Below are 16,353 nucleotides of genomic sequence, written 5' to 3'. Positions count from 1 at the left end.
GAGGTGAGCGTATCCCATACAGGTTCCAATTTTCAGAATCAGAACAGAAACCCACTAAACACATCCCAGCATAATTTTCTTTTCCATTTAAATTTTGGCAACTACAGAACATCTCCAATCCGATTCAGCTGCTTATATCAAAATATAGAAGAGTAACGATAGGTCTTTATTCTCACAAGATCCTTGTGAGGTGTCTGTGGTTTGAGCAAAAAGCTGCCAACCTTAGGCATTCTGACCGTCCTTTTTTTTCCCCTGCCCCTAAGCTGCTTTATTTTATGCCTCACTTGTTCTTACTTTGATATTATTTTCAGTCTTTTAGCCAGAATAAAAATGATAAACTTCATAACACTTTCCCAGTATGGAGTGAAGTTGAGGAGACTGCACGTATGAGTTTAGCAGTCTTACTGCACACAAATAAAATTAAAGACAGGAGAAATTCAGAGCGTACGTATCTTTTGTACGTAAGCTGCTTCTCTCCATAAATTGTGGAGTCCTAATGAATTCTATTTTCAGAAAATTAATTCACTTGGAATGAATATATGATTGTCCAGAAATTTATTCTAAAACAGTAAATACATATTTGAACCAACCATTATTTACCAGCAGGGGCTTTGGCATCTGGTTGCTCCATTATAATTAACTAATACTATGCAAATACTGCTGCAGAGAGGGGGAAAATAGCTCATTTGTGTTGGAGGGGAGCAGTGTGGCAAAGGCAGCGAGTGCATGCAAATATTAATTTGCAAGAGTGCATGAAATGGCTCCTTAGCTCCATTAGTGATCTGAACAATATCAGGAATTACTTATTCCTTCTGCAGTCTTCATCTATATGGGCTTTTCGGTATCAATCACCATAGCAACAACCACCGCTAGTAGTGAGACTGCAATTCAGCTGCATTATTCCCTCCATGGGAGGCCTGTCATTTTTTCAGAGCAATGCGCTTCAAGGTCATCTTCATTTACCTCTGTCTCTTCTGCTGCCCTTCCTGGAGGGCAGCTTTCGATGGGAAACTGGTCCTTCTAGGCATGAATCCACGCTTTAAAGACTGGTATTTGACCAAGGATCTGTATTAAATATTCAGATACGTGGTAAGCACACTGATTTTCTGCAGACAAAACAAAATATGGAGAGACAATTAAGCCTGAAAATAAATATTGAGTAAATAAAACCCACACGGTGGCTGCACTGGTAACTGGCCTCGGAGCCCCAACTTAATTCAGCCTGCCTGGATTCTCTGACCTCCTTATCTCCAGTCCCACTCAGAGATTAATTTACGTGGGCTGTGGTAGCTGGATTTGCTCTCCAACGCAGAATACCTGGGCAGATGGAGCTCAGGCATCCCACTCCTGCAGCCGTGAAGAGTTCAGATCCTAAACCTCGCAGCTCAGGGGTTTCAGAAGTCCTCTGGTCTCTCCTGCCACTGTTCAAGCTGTGATAAATCAACAGCAGATCTCCCTTTCCCCAGTGCCAGTGTTAGTAGGTGCAAATCATCCTTTGCCTTCTTCAGAAAATCCCTGATCAGATTTAGCAAACAAGAAATATAAGCCACATGGTTTTTTTCAGTTGTCTTGGGGAGAATGTCAGAAAACTGCAGCGTAATAATTCATCTCATTTTCTTCTCTTCAGTGTCAGTAATTGCTGTTATCCACTTCAGCATAAATTTTACCAAATAATTATCTTTCTCTAAGCCATTCATGTAATTTCAAGTGGAACTGAGTTTTTGGATGAAACAGATTAATAAAGCATCAGATTCTTACTGCAAATCTAAAAATCTTTAATTAAAGATTAGCAGGGGAAGTGGTTATAGGCCACTGTACATCATTCCCAGCTCTTATTAATGAGGGCTGTAATGTTTATTTCACATTTTTATTTTTATCCAGATTTGAGGATCCCTGCTTTGTACAAGTGTCTGTTGTAGAAAAGTTATGCACAAATATGTGGGTTGGTTCTTTTGTTGTTGTTGTTTTTTGAAATTACGGTTCCTAAAGAGTACCCTCTATTTTTAGAGCATTTTACTTTTCTTTATAAGCACATAAAAAGCATGTGGTAGAATTATCTTAATTTTTTGGTGCAGCACATGAGCCAAGGCTGTTGCTCCTACACCAGGAGCACCTACTCATTAAAGGCTCTGGTTAAATCCTGGCTCAGGGCAGAGGAAAACCAGTACTGAAACACTAACTCCACCACCACAGTCTTTCTTTTCTTCCTTCCAAGGACTGCTTCTGCTGCACTCTTCTCAAGAGATGTGACAAGATCGCAGTGAGGCAAAAATAGTGACGTTTGTGCTCTATGTATCAATGCTTAGTACAAGGCAGAAATGACTGCAGAGTGCCTCCGGTGCATATTGTCTACAGGCCACTGCCTGTTAGGTGTGATACTTTGCTTCCTAAAGGTGTGAAGAATCTTAATGAGTTACAGTACCCTGCAAAACTGCTTTTGTAATTATGCTCATATACTGCTCTGAAACCAGTTGGTTAAACACTTCTTGACAAACACTTCTTCCTGACAGTATTTCTACTGGGATCACTTCATATTTGCAGTAGCTTTTGCACCTGAGAGTATGACATTTATTAATTTCTTTGGCACGAAGGAAAGCAAGCTAATATTTGTTTCCTTTGTTTCACAGCAATAAGCTCACAATGGACAGGTAGCAAAACCAGAGAAGGCAAACAAATTGCTGGAGTTAAAAAAAAAAAAAAAAAAGATACCCTGGTGATAATTTAATTATTATTCGAGGTGTTTCTGTTGAAATGCTCTGGAGGCAGTGAAATGCTGTAGCAATAGGACTGCGCAGGTACCCTGACAGATTTATGAAAGGAGATGTGAAGCAAACTGTCCCCAGGACTTTATTCCCCCATCCTCATCTCTCCAGCTGCCCATGTAAGATAATTTGTAGTGCTGCTTTTTATTAGGTTTGCCAAATCGCACAGCAGAGGTCCCAGGGAGCGGGAGCGCGTTGGCTCTTGCATGGGTGCAGCGGGATTGTAAGCAGCTTTTCTCCTCCGTTGCCTGTTTGTGCCAGAGCAAGTCCCCGAGTGGCTGGAAGCTGCAGACTGCTTCATCCATGCATGCCCCATGGATTTTAGCTGTCAGAGAGGATAACAAAAGGGTGAGAGGAGCTGGGACAGTGTCTGCCTTCTGGGGGCCAGCAGGAGAGCCAGCTGCACACAAAGACAGAGGTCTCTGCTCAAGGCACGTGTGACCCCGAAGGAACTGTCCTACTTGAGCTGGCCTAAAGATGACCGTCAGGTCCAAGTGCATTTTCATTCCTTGAGTTGACCGGGAGGTGCCTGGAGCAGCCTTCTGTAGTGCTCCCATCTGGCATCACACCCCGAGGAGCCATCTCAGCAGCACCGTGTCTGCAGGTGGCCCTGGTGACAAGGCTGGGGGCTGCCTGGAGGCCCCCCTGGCACGGCACAGTGACAGCAGCCAGCCCCTTCCGAGCACAGCACCTTCCCTGAGAAAGTCCCCACAAGAAGTTACAGAAGGTGAATTGCTTCTGTTTTCTCCTGACGGTGATTATCAGTAATTTTATACCTGGACTGCGATCTGTAGGTGCAGAGGAGGAGCTTTTGTGCAAACTTCCATTGTGTGTCCCACACGCGTTTACCCGTCTCTAATTTGCCCATACGGCAAATTTCTAAAGAGAAACGTGTGCAGATGGAAGGAGGGGTGGAGGTGGGGCCATGAATACAACGAAGGAAAAGAGAGGGGCTCGTTACAGCTGGGGAGAAGGAAATGAATGCACATTTGCAGCATGCAAATCATTATAACCTTGCCCAAAAATGAGGGATCAAAGGACTGTGGAAAATTTTGCTTGCTGGTATGTTTCTGAGATTGATCAAAATAATGCCAGAAAAACAATTTATTCTTCTCAGCCTTGATCTGTTACAGCAATTGTGCGTAGACCTAGAAATACTGCTATTCCTCAGTTCCTTTTCTGAATAGATTGGTAAGATGATAACTGTTACCTTAAATTTCCATTTGGCAGTTCCGTATCATTCATCATCTGAAGAGATCATTAGGTCCTACAGCTGTGTGCTGATCGCTGGGATTAACAGAGCATTTTATTTCGAGTTATTGGCTAAGGATAGAAAAGTATGCTGAATGAAGAAAAAGAGCAGAACTTGTGTGTGGGTTGCAGCACTTTAATGGTCTCAATTCTGTCATGCAAAATGGTTTTTTAAATGCTTTTCCACCAGACTGCCATTGTATTTTGGGTCCTTATGTGAGACATTCATCTCCTAACGTTAGCTGTCTGATCCTGGTTCCTCTCAGTTTGGAGAGGAGACGGGTTAGCCCCTCCAGGGGACAGTTCCCATCCCAAGGTGTTGCAGGAGTTGCTGGTGAGGGCATCTCTCCAGCCCCAAAATAGCCTCCTGAGTACAGGAGCCTGGGCAACCTGCCTGGCCAGCATTTGGTGGCTAACACAGGCTCCTTTGGTGGCCACGCTCTGTTGTGTGTAATTAGTGCTGTAAGGCAGGGCACACAGCAGCCTGCAGCTGAGATTCTCTGTACCATTTATCCCTGCTGGATGGAGCTTGGGCTGCAGCCAGTGCCTGGTGTCGCACCAAGGAAGGCAAACCTTTTCTCCCTCTCGTTAGTCAGGTTGTTGCTCTGGCAGATGCGGGAACATCTGGAAAACCTGGGAGAAAACGGGACCGAGCGCAGGGCAGAGGGGAGAAATAGATACATCTTGGCATGCTCTGGTGTCAAAATACAGGCTGCTTAGTTTGACAGGTGAAGCCCAGAGAGTTCACAAGCTAGAACATAAATAAATATCAGAGTACAGTTCAGTAAATTGATGAGTTCAGAGAACGTACTCTTAATTGCTAGGTAAATAGTTCTGCTCCCAGGTATGAAGCAGGCATATTTCAGTAGGGTACCGCTGGGTTCCCGTTCCTGGCTGTAAAGCTGGCGTGTATCTGCTCCTTCGCTGCCAGGCTGCTGCTGGGAGCTGTGCCTCCCCTTGCAGCTACCGGGACCGTCTGAACTGGGGGCTGAAACAGGGGCTGTGCAGAAGTGACCGTAAATAGCTCTGCTGTTGAAGGCAAAATGATTCCCAAATACAATTAGAAAAAATATTTGATTTATTTATATTGGTTGTAGTTTATATAACGTGTAACTGTCCTGTCGGTATCTGAAAGGGCAGAAGCAGAGATTTATTTATTTTTTTAACTAAAAGACTAAACTACAGCTAATTGAAAGTACTTGAAGCAAGTTTCTTCTAGGGTTTTGGTTCCCCCGGTTTCATTTGGTTGATAAAATAAAGTGAGGGCTAAGTGCACGTTATTGGAGTACCTGAAATTTTAATCTAAGCAGGCTTCTCTGGTTCAGCTGTCCGTCAGCCTTGCAGACAAGAGTGCTCCACTCAGTGCTCGGCTTCATATCTGACAAACGTCTCATTTGTATGTTAATGCTGAGTTGTGATTTCCAGGGAAGGCATTCAGTGTGTTGTAAAGGGCCTTACTGGCAGATTGCAGCTAAATTGATGCTCGACTCACTAAATATTTACCCTACACATCCCACTTAATATGTCCAAAACCAGGCACACTGTGAAATCCTCAAACCTGATTCTGTGCTCGTGACAGCCAGGAAGCTGGTAGTGTCAGCACGGAGCACAGTGCTGTGGGTCCCCCCCTGGCGCCTGCCAGCACACCTCTGGCCCTCGTGGTCTGTCCACTCCGTCCACCCTGGTCCCCATACAGCGGGGCTCGCGGGGCTGCTCCTGCCTCAGCACCGGGGCAGGGCTGCCCCCCCTTTTTACTGCCCCTTCCTCTGCAGGACTGCCCACGGCCCAGAGAGGTGGTGGGGAGGTCAGACCGGGGCTGCAACTCATGGCAGCACGGAGGTAAAGAGTGCTCCATGGCACAGCTGGGGCGATGTCCAGTGTGTTTTCACCTGCTCCTCGCCATGTGGTTTAGATTAGGACAGCCAAGACAATGCATTTGTGCCCTCTCCTTTCCCCTGTCTCAGATGTTTGTAACGTGCTATGGCCGGCACGGTGGCAGGGGGGAGGTTGGAGACCTTGCAGCTCACCTGCTTGTTTTTCTCCCCAAGCCTGTTCTCCCAATGAGTTCCAGTGCAGTAACAAGACGTGCATCTCCATCATCTTTGTGTGTGACGGGGACAACGACTGCGGGGACGGCAGCGACGAACGAAAATGCTCCCCTCTGACCTGCAACCCCAACGAGTTCCAGTGCAACAACAGTGTGTGCATCCCCGAGCTGTGGGTGTGCGACAACCAGCCGGACTGTGAAGATCAGTCGGACGAATCCGTAGAGAAGTGCGGCTACAATGCCAAGGCCCTCAACACCTGCGCGGCTCACGAGTTCCAGTGTGGCAATGGCGAATGCATCCACCTCAACTGGAAGTGCGATGGGGACGAGGACTGCAAGGACAAGTCCGACGAGCAGGATTGCCGTGAGTGTGTGCATGGGCTGAGGGCCCTCCTGGGGGGGGGAGAGGGCAGCCAGAAGGCACCGTGGGCTGGGGTTTGAGGCAAGGCTTTGATGCGAGTTGTCTGAGCAGCTACTGTGTGTCTGACAAAGGAGCACTTGTGTCCCAAACGGCATGGCTGGGTCCCCGTCTCAGCAGGGTCAGGTATACTCCACACTTCTTTTTTGTTCTTTTTTCCTGTTTTGCTAGAAAGAGAGGGAATGGAAAATGGGAAAAAAATTCAAAGCCCCCAGTCTGCACAATGGGGTCACAGCCTGGAGGTCAGAAGCCATAATGCCAAAGGGAATATATGATCAGCCAAAAAAAAAATAGTTAATTTCCTGCCTCTGAAGTTAGAGTGTACTGAAAGAGGCACTCAAGAGCAGTACCTCTGAAGAATCCAGTTTGAAATGCACTTTGAGCTTGGCTTGTTACAGGCACAGAGCTAATAAATAATGGATTTCTTTTCAGCTGGCTTTATGCATTTAACATGGTGTTGTTGGTGTGCGTGGTATTTTGAATGTTTCATCCATTTTTAGTCACTAAACTGCTCAAGCTGGTCACTTATCTGAGGAGAGAGACAAGAAAATAAGAGCAAAATGTTTTGCTAAAATATTCATAACCACAAGATTGGAATAAAATAAAATATTTACATAACTGTATCTATTTAGTAGCTCTGACATTGGGCCACCTCTGGGGAGGAAGGCAGCAGCTAGCTGCAGAAAGCAGACATGTTTACAAAGGTGCATAAGAAAATGTTCCTCTTTTTCCAGCACCATTTTTCTATAACCAGGACAACGCTGAGTCTGGGCAGGTGACCTCAGAGCAGCCTGCATGGGAGAGCTCTTCACGGAGAGGAAGGATCAGAGTCTTTTCTGGGCAGAGGTAGACAGATGCAAATTTGCTGGCTTCTTTAGCAATAGGAGGAGGCAGTAAGGTACAGTGTGCACACCGCTGTTTGCACGGCAGGAGAGCACCAGGGTGAGCTGTAGATGATCCTGGTGTGCCTCTAAAATTGCCAAGGACTATTTTAAAAAGGAAGCAAGAGCAGAGTGGGAGAAGCTCAGCTTATTTTGTTAGAGAGAGAGCAGCTTCAGCTGCTGGGTACAAGGATATCATCGCTGTCGGCCCCTTCCTATCCAAGTACGGATGGAGCAGGTAGGATGGCTTCTCTTCATCTGCAGGAAAGTGACACGCGAGCTGACGTAGCTCCTGTCAGGAGGTACCCAGGCAGTGCTCCCAGTGCCCGAAGTGCTGTCAGCGCAGCCCTGTCGGACAGCGTTGCAGGGACAGTGGGTTCAGGAGGCTCAGTTGGTTCCTACACCATTTCAGTGTGAAGTGACAGTAAGAAAGGCAGGCCAGTAAGAAAGCCTGTCAGGTGGAGGTGTGCGCTGTTATCTGGGGCAACCTGTGCTGACTTGGTGCATTCGGAGGCCTCCTGCAAACAGTCCTGTACCTGTGTCCTCTCTGAAGCAGGAGGCAGTGGCGAGGTCCTCGTTACAAACACGGGTAAAGAGCTGGTGTACGGCACAGGGGGCTTCCAGCAAGAGAGCTGGTCTCTGCCCCCCATGGTGCTCTCCGTGCAGTGGTGGTGCCCTGGCAGGACGGCTGATGTCACAGCTCAGGAGAGGGGAGGTGAGCTCCCTTCCATTTCCAAGTGGTGGAAGAGGGGAGCAGCTTCCAGATGGCACTTTTGATGGAATGTACTTAAAATGAGTTTTCAGGCCCTGTTGTTCAACTTGGAAGGAATTTTAATTCCCCATCTTCTTTCCGTGATCTGACAGACTCCAGCAAGTGCCAGCTGAGCTCAGATTGCCGAGGCCTAGGAGCACAGCTGTGACAGCAGCCCTCAGTGACAGAGCAGCTTCACCAAGTAGCACCTCCAGGTTCGCCAAGGGCAGCTTCTGTGGGGCAGAGGACACAGCTGGACGTGGCTGCAGCACGGCACAGTGCTGACAACCAGTGGAAGAAAGAGGAAATGTGGCTAGAGAGGGCTGACGAGGGGCCACTCGGTGCTTGAAGTTTTTGTGGTTGTTTTTTTGTTTGTTTGTTTCCCAGTAAGTCTCCCTGCGGCACAAGATGCAGCTTATCTACCCAGGAGAAATGGGCATGAGAGCTGCTTGTGCTGCCTTCAGCAGGAAGCCAGGAAACCATGAGAGCCAAAGCCCTGTGTTTTAGTTACTGACGAGGTCCTCTGCACGGGATTGGCTACTTTACAAAAATTAGGAACCACTCCAGTGATTCCTAACTGAGAGGCATAACCCTGCTACTGCTTACGCTGTGGGGAGGGGATCTCTCAGCCAGGGGAGAGCCTGTGGCACTGAGTGGAACTGTAGCCAATGGGTCAGCAGGGTCAGAGTCAAAACTAACCTTGCTTCCCCATCCTATCCAAAGCTGTGCTTGGGTGCACACGCCTGTGGTAAGGAAGTGGTATGTGAGCACTCTGGAAACACACCATCACCATTCGCCTGTTGGAGCGAAGAGTGTAGGGATTGAGCTTTATTATTTTTTTCCTCCCTTCCAGAAATTCTCTTTCTGAGATCCGTAGTGCGTGGCACTTGGGGAGTTGCAGCTGCCTGACACTGCTCCATCCCCGTAGCAGCAGGAATGGCACAGATACCGCTGGGCTTCCCTCGGTTAAACCTGAGGGTACCGGCACTGTGGTAGCCTCTTTCTTGCAAAAGGGGATCACATGGTTTTTGCATTGTATAGAACAGAGGGATGGGAGCTTTAAAAAACATGTCATGAGGCCATCACCAGTTATTTGTTGTAATTATTTTGGGGTGATAAATGAGTGGAGCAGGAATGAAGGGTGACAGTTGGTGAACAGGTTTTGGCAGCAAAACCAGCAAATAACTAGGAGTGAAGGAGACATTTCAGGGAAGTTGTGTGAGAATGCTGAGGGGTTATTTTTTTCCCAGTATGTATATTCAAAAAATACATATATGCATGTATAAAATGAACATTAGGTTTGATTTATTAGTTTCCAAATCTGGAATAGTTATATTTTAAAATATTCTCTGCAGCTCAGGTTAGGTTATCCAGGAGGGAGAATAAATAATGCTTACAGCTGACAGCTAGAAAACAGATCCCTTAAGACCTGACCTCACACTTTCGTGCCTCTGTGTCCCCCCATCTATAAAACAGGGTTGATGCATTTTGCAAATGCTGGGGTTCTCTTGAGCTTAAGTTAACTTTTGGGAAAAAAAAAGGGGGGGGGGGGGGGGGAGCAGAAGACAGAAGAAACAGAGGCCCAGACTTGGAATCTGGAAAGTATCTGCTGAATTGGAGCAATACAGCTTTGTGCCCAGTATTTGCAAATGAAAAGTGTGTCTGAGCATGCCTGTTAATTTAGCAGAGCTTTGGTAAATTGTTTCATATTTGATTTACAGAGCTGAGAAGATGGCTTTGAAACTGCTGAGATTCCATAATAAAATAAACCCCCCAAAACAGCAGAGCAGTTTTCTGAACATCTTGTGCAGATGAACAGCACAGCTCATTTCTGTCCTTGGGATGTTGCCCAAGGTGCTCAGCTGGGTTTGTGTCCCAGCTTCAGGATAACAATTTTCCTGGCCCTCTCTCCTCAAACTTACGTCCTCCAGGCCAGGTATAGACATAGCATTCTCCCTTCTCCTGCTGAAAAATGCACCAAAAATAGAAATGCTGTATATCCATTTTAATATCTTTGTGATCAGTAAGAGCTGTCACTGTATCTGCACTTTTTGGGTGTTGATTAAGAGGCTCAAGGGCCATTTCTCAAAGGTCTGAACTTCCAAAGCCCTGCTGGAATGAGAAATGAGCCTTAAAGCCAAGCCTGTTTTCCAGTCTTCTGTCTCTTCTTGAAGCAAGAGCTTTGTGCAAAAATGTTTAAAAGTCCCACATCTGCATTGGGACCGTGCAGTCATTTTTCTCTCAGTCTTGTGGTGTTAGTGCATTGTTATCTTTGCAGTTCCTGCAAAGTTCTTATTTGTTGTAGAATTACAAACCTTTCTATTCTTAGCATCTAGCTATAACTGCTTTCTAGAAGAGCTTTGGAGGCAACAATTGAGGACAATTAGTAGGATTTATAACAGCTGCCTTCCAAATCTGTAGCCACGTCTTGCAGGTGTACTTGATAAACTGGAGACCTTCTCCTGCTCCAGGAAAGACAAGGCCCCCATTGGCTTTAACTGCATGTGGCATGTCTGGGGGGAGTTAAAACCTACGGTCAGAAATGGAGGACCATCCCGTCCTGTCTTCACTTGTAGAAGTTGCTCTGGAAAGGGTGAAGTAAACTGGTTTTCATGTTGGAAGGTGAAGAATATAAATAATTGTGGTAAGGGAATTTTAGGTAAGACAGCAGGAAAAGCTTTGCAATGGCCCAGGTTTAGTTAGAGGTTGGGATTGTGTATGGGGAAGGTGGTCTCTCCATCATAAGGGCTTCCTCCAGGCAAGTGGTCGCACAGTGCAGGAACAGCTCAAACAGCAGTGCCTCTGCCTCCATGCAGGACCTCTCAGTGCCACTTCCAGATCTGGGGTCTGTGCTTCTCCCAGACCACAGCTTCATTTCCTCCTCTACTTCATTGCTCTCCATTTAGAGCAACAGCTCCCAAACGCTTGGAGCTGCTGTCCCAGATGTCCCACTGAGGTTTCCCATTTCTGTGTTTGGGTTTATTAGCTGAAATGTGGTGACACAGCTGGTCCCATAATTGTGCTTCTTGCTTAGGATTTTTTTCTTGCTTTGCAGCTTTTTATGAATGTAGTCCATATAGCTTTCCTCTCCAAGGAGCGGTGCTATTTCCTAACCTCTCTCCTGTGAATAGTGTGCATTCCTAAGGCAGGATTTCCCCCTTCCCCCACCAACCCTGCAGTTGCTGCTCTCCCCGTCTCATGCCCTTCAGTACCTGTAGACGCCCTAGAGCTCAGTCCTGTGCAGCAGTTGTGAATCTGGATCCTGCACCCTGTGGATGCTCTCACCAACAATGCTGAGCCTTTGTGCATACCAATACTTGTGGTATTGATGCCAGCCCTCTGCATGTCCATGGCTCTTTGGGGTTAGCTGAAAGTAGTAGTTTTTGTATTAGAACCAGTTTGTCAAATTGTCGAGGGAAGTGTGCCATGTAGCGCTCACCTCCCGGGTAGTGCCATCAGTGCTGACCTCCTCCAGCTAGTCAGAGGCAGTGATTTTCTGTCATATGGCACCAGGCTGCAATCAGCAAGATGGAAAGGCTAGAATCAAGAGCTCTCCGGGGTGTGCTGCCTTAATAGGATTTTAAGAGAATATCTGGAAAACAGTCTCCATAAAAATAAGCCATGTAACACGTCCCAGGAACAAGGAGCCTGTTTTCACCAGTGAAGTACAGGCTGCAACCCTTCGCTGGTCAGCCACAGCCGGTACCCTTGTCAGTGCAAGTCAGATCCCATCTAGGAAGGTTTAGTGTAACCTTGACGAGGGAAACATCACTGCTTTTAGCACGAGCAGTGCAGCAGCCTGATTTATTTTTTCCCCAACTTTGCTGCTCCTCAGATCTGTTTTGAGTCTGTAAGAATCCAAATAGGGCAAGTGAGCTTCAGGCCTGAAGTCTGGGCTGACCCTGTGGAGATGTTTTTGGCCTGTAACCCCAAGAAACAACAAGCCACAGGGCAGCAGAGCTCTTCTGCCTTCCAGTGGTCTGTGGTTAGCTCATGGGCGTTCAGTAACCCAAGTGATTCTGTGTGATTCTGTGTGTGTGTTGCTAGCTTCATCCCTGGTGTGATCACATCAGCTTTAGCAGAGACACTGTACATGTATCTTGCCCATGACCTTAGGCTGAACATGTTGGAAAAAATTGTATTTAAGCTGTGTTTTGAAAGGCACAACTGAGGAGCAGTTGCCTTTGCATACCAAGTGCTGTCTGAAATGCAGCCTGGCGAAGGCCCCAGAAAGGCTCCAGTGTTGAAAGTTTAGCTGCCCACTTGCTTTCTTGTGTCTCACCTGAGCAGCTTCACTGTCTGCACTGATTCTGTTTTGACTGGGTCTGCTCATGTGGATTTTGGGGCTCCTCTTCACAAGGATGGAGAGCCTGCTGGCACAGGAGGGCAGTGGCTGAGGTAGCTGCTGCCTCTGTTGCTTGGTGGAAGCAGCTGCTGCTCTGTGCCATTTGCTGAAGGAGAGTGCAAACTCCACTAGTGTCAGGTTAAAAGTACCACCACACAAAAGCTCCAAGTCCTGCATGGCTGACACTTAAATGTGTTGTTTTAAAGCTCTGGTGACCTGCCGGCCGGATGAATTCCAGTGTGGGGATGGAACCTGCATCCACGGAGCAAAGCAGTGTGACAAGGTGCACGACTGTCCTGACAACAGTGATGAGGCAGGCTGCGTCCAAGGTACGTACAAACAGTGCTGCGCTCCTCGTGCTCAGTTGTGTAAGTCTGTGAGAGCTCCATGGCCTCTGCAAGGGGAGGAGGAGGCCTGTGTTGCTCCTCTGTGCCATGATGGGCTGCCATCCGGGTTTCAGCCGTTCTGGCAGCGGGGTTGCTTGGGAGAGATGATTGTGCTGACCAGGCAGACTGCACGTCTTGAAAAGTTCCTTGCACCATACTCAAGCTTAATGTTCATTTGCTTAATCCCATCCCATTTCTGCTAATGACACCCTCTTGAAGCTCTGTGTCAGGCTTTTTGTTGTCATGAGCCTCATCTAACTTAGTTACTTTCCTCTCTTGCCCGACATGACAGAGTCAGCATGTGAAAGTCCCAGCAAGTTTCAGTGTAAGAGTGGAGAGTGCATTGACGGAGGCAAAGTGTGCGATTCACATAGAGACTGCAGGGACTGGTCTGACGAGCCTCTGAAAGAATGTGGTACAGTACTTGCCTTCTACGTGTTGCTCCTGTTGTAACTGCTTCCCCTCTCCTCCATCTGGTGCTCACAGCTTTGAGTGTAACCACATGTAGCTGCTAATTCTATTTCTCACTCTGCTTCACTTTCCTTGCCTTTATTCTCTCTTCACCCTTCACATGAATATAATTAGTAGCCTAGTCTGATCATCTGCCAGTGTGAACTGTGCCCTTCTCAGTTCAGTTTTTATTCTTGGAGGGATGTTTGAGCTGAGCACAGGACTTCCCAGACACTAATGTCCTCCACAGCACGGACCTGTTTATTTAGCCTCACTGCTAAAATTACCTGTGAATTCCTGTAACATGAGCAGAACATCATAAAGATTTAGCTTTCGTAACATGCTCTGAGGGTGACAACACAGAGAGGCAGCAACCACTAAGATATGACTTCAGCCATTTCTGGGTTTTGTGTGTTGTCGCTGCTTGCTGGAGAAATGGCAGCAGGTTTCTGTCCACAGTGTCCTGCCGGATGTGGGCTATATCAGCCAAGCCATGAGAGCCCGGTCTGCTTCTGGGCAGGCAGGCAGCGGAATGGAAAGCCACAGGCCAGAGGGCTGAGCCTCTCTCACCCTTCTCCCTGGGCATTGCAGTCATCAGCCCCGGCCCAGAGCATCACTAAAACACCCTTGTTTTTCACTCAGACTGCTGCGCTGTCCCTCACCACCACATCATGGAGCACCAGTAGCATGGAGCTCAGTGCCTGCAGCTTAAATACCACGCATTCAGGAGGAGCTGTCAGTCTCTCCTCTGTGTCAGACAAAAAGTGTGTGAGAGCTCCCAGTAAGGATGCTCTTACCTTGTACTTTCAGTACATCCTTGCTTTCTTCTGCACTAATCTACATCTCCCTGTCTTTCTGAGTGGGTGTTGCAACTTGGCTGTCTGCAGAGGTCTCACAACAGGGCCAGCAGCCCAGTTTGGCTCAGGAGACTGGGCAGCAGCACAGCACAGCTGGGCTTGGTGCTCAACCTTAACGGTGGTGCCATGGCTGACTGCAGTTAGTGTCACATGAGCTAGGAAGCTGAGCAGAGAATAATCTCCAAAGGAAACCCGTTTCTTTAAGATACAGAACGATGTGGATTGCTGTGAACATAACACGCAGCCCCGGGTAATCCACTCAGCAGCCCAGGAGATGCAGGATGTGTTCCTCATCTCCGTGTGTCTGTCTAGTTACGTGCGACAGCCTGCAGTGCCCTCCAAGATCCCCCAGAAAAGCACTGCAGAACATCGTGTGTCTTACTTTAGGCAGGCGATGAATATGTTGCCAGTGTTTGAGTAATAGGGAGCAGCTGTCCAGCAGAAGGGCAGCAGGCTGACATCTTTGTCTGCTTCCTCCTCGGCTCCTATTGAGAAGTACAGCAAGCGAACCAACGCTTGATTTAAAGACTCTAAATCCATTCCACAAAGCACCTCTGAAACCAGGGGAATCATCTCATTGAGGGCTTGCTTGTTAGTTAGTTGCCTTTGTTGTATTTCGCAGAAAGCGGTTGTGCATGTTTATGATCCAATTTGCTAGAGGCCTTTGCAAGTGCAGGAATAGGTGATACCCATTAATAAACATCATTGAGCAGCGGTAGCACATAATGTGACTCAGTGGACACCTTCTTGGAGCCTAGTGAACTTGCTCTGTTAATAATTTATTGCTATCAGTGTGTGTGTGCATCTTTGATAGGAAGGTGAAGGCATCCCAGAGCTGAGCTGGGCTTCCTTTTGGCATAATATTTTCTGAGTCTTGCTGACTTAATTGGCTTGTGGTTGTTTTCATTTTCTTCCAAGAGCACTGGTCTAATGGCTCAGCTGTGCTACTCACCCACAGTGTGCAAGAAAGCAAGCAGTAAAAGCTAAATGAAAAATTTGCCTTTAAATTGTGTTAAGGTTTGAAGTAAATCGGTTCGCTTGTTCCACTGAGCCCACTGTCCCTGAAATCCCACAGCTTCTGTTCAGCAGTCTCACTTAGGGAGAGGACTTTCTCTTCACCTTTCTCATAGGTTAATTACAACAAGAAATGTTATTTCTGATATGGAATCAGCATTCTTGAACCTCTCATTCAGTTCTAGTTAAAAGGATACATTTAGTCTGTTTTTCATTTCAGCTCTGGAAAACAGGATCAGAGAGGTGGCCTCGGATTAGAGAGGGGCCCAGGAGAGGAGGGGGCTGTTGCTTCATACATTGCACACTTGGGCTGATGCAGGCTGCCAGCAAAGACTGTCATGTGGGAGGTACTTGTGGGAGGACTGTATCTCAGTGGTAATGGAGCATCTCTGACAGACTGCGCTTTGGTGTTTTCTGGAATTGTCGCACAGATCATTCCTTGGAGGTAGAGGGGAAAATAGTACAGTATTTCAAAATAGCTGGCCCCTGGGAGATGAGACTCCCCCAACATGAATTATTAAGGCTCAAAGAGAGCTTTCAGAAAAGTCAACATTAACCAGTGCATGGGGAAGGAGGAGCCTCCTGGAGAGCACCCTTAGGTCCCTTGGAAGTTCCTCACACCTGGCAAAATATGCTCAAAGCAGCAGCTCTCTGATGGGATGAGATGCAGAGATTCAGACGCTGTATCCCCAGGGCTTCCTGTTCATTTGCCACTGGCTTTTAGTCCAAATGATCCTAACAGTGTTGGTTTGGAATAATAAAGAGCAAGGAAGAGATATGGTGATGGCTTCCTATCTGTGAAGTCACTCGTATGCTCTGTGTGGCCAGCTCCTGGCTACCAAACACTGATAGCTATGGGAAAATTTCTGAGGACTTTGTCTGCATTTAATTTTATTCAATCTTATGACTAAAGCACCTCCTTTATCATGGATAATCTGTATACCTCTTCCAGGTATTAATGAATGCTCTATGAACAACGGTGGTTGCTCACACATATGCAAAGACTTGAAGATTGGTTATGAATGTGAATGCCCGCCCGGATACAAGCTTCTGGATAAAAAAACGTGCGGAGGTAATTTACATGCAAACAGCAGTCCCTTGTGTTTCACCATACAGACACGTGATTATATTCACTTCAGCATTGCTCCATCACAGATGGTTTGATTTCAAGTTATTGATGGGTTTCAAACA

General features: G+C 47.1%; 1 protein-coding gene across 4 annotated transcripts in view; it reads left to right on the top strand.

Annotated features, from left to right (window-relative positions):
* Window positions 1–16,353, top strand: part of LRP8 (LDL receptor related protein 8) — a 169,603-nt gene that overhangs the window by 138,475 nt on the left and 14,775 nt on the right. For 3 of the 4 annotated variants that reach the window (XM_035332681.1, XM_035332684.1, XM_035332682.1), the window contains 4 exons: window positions 6,062–6,424; window positions 12,662–12,784; window positions 13,134–13,256; window positions 16,115–16,234. In XM_035332681.1, the coding sequence (XP_035188572.1) occupies window positions 6,062–6,424; window positions 12,662–12,784; window positions 13,134–13,256; window positions 16,115–16,234 (729 nt within the window). The remainder of the gene's footprint in view (window positions 1–6,061; window positions 6,425–12,661; window positions 12,785–13,133; window positions 13,257–16,114; window positions 16,235–16,353) is intronic. The other variant, XM_035332683.1, reaches the window with a different exon arrangement.

This window comes from Oxyura jamaicensis, chromosome 8 (assembly GCF_011077185.1).
Source record: "Oxyura jamaicensis isolate SHBP4307 breed ruddy duck chromosome 8, BPBGC_Ojam_1.0, whole genome shotgun sequence".
Lineage (NCBI taxonomy): Eukaryota > Metazoa > Chordata > Aves > Anseriformes > Anatidae > Oxyura > Oxyura jamaicensis.
The sequence above is the reverse complement of the archived record's forward strand: the minus strand, read 5'-3'. Positions and strand labels throughout refer to the sequence as shown.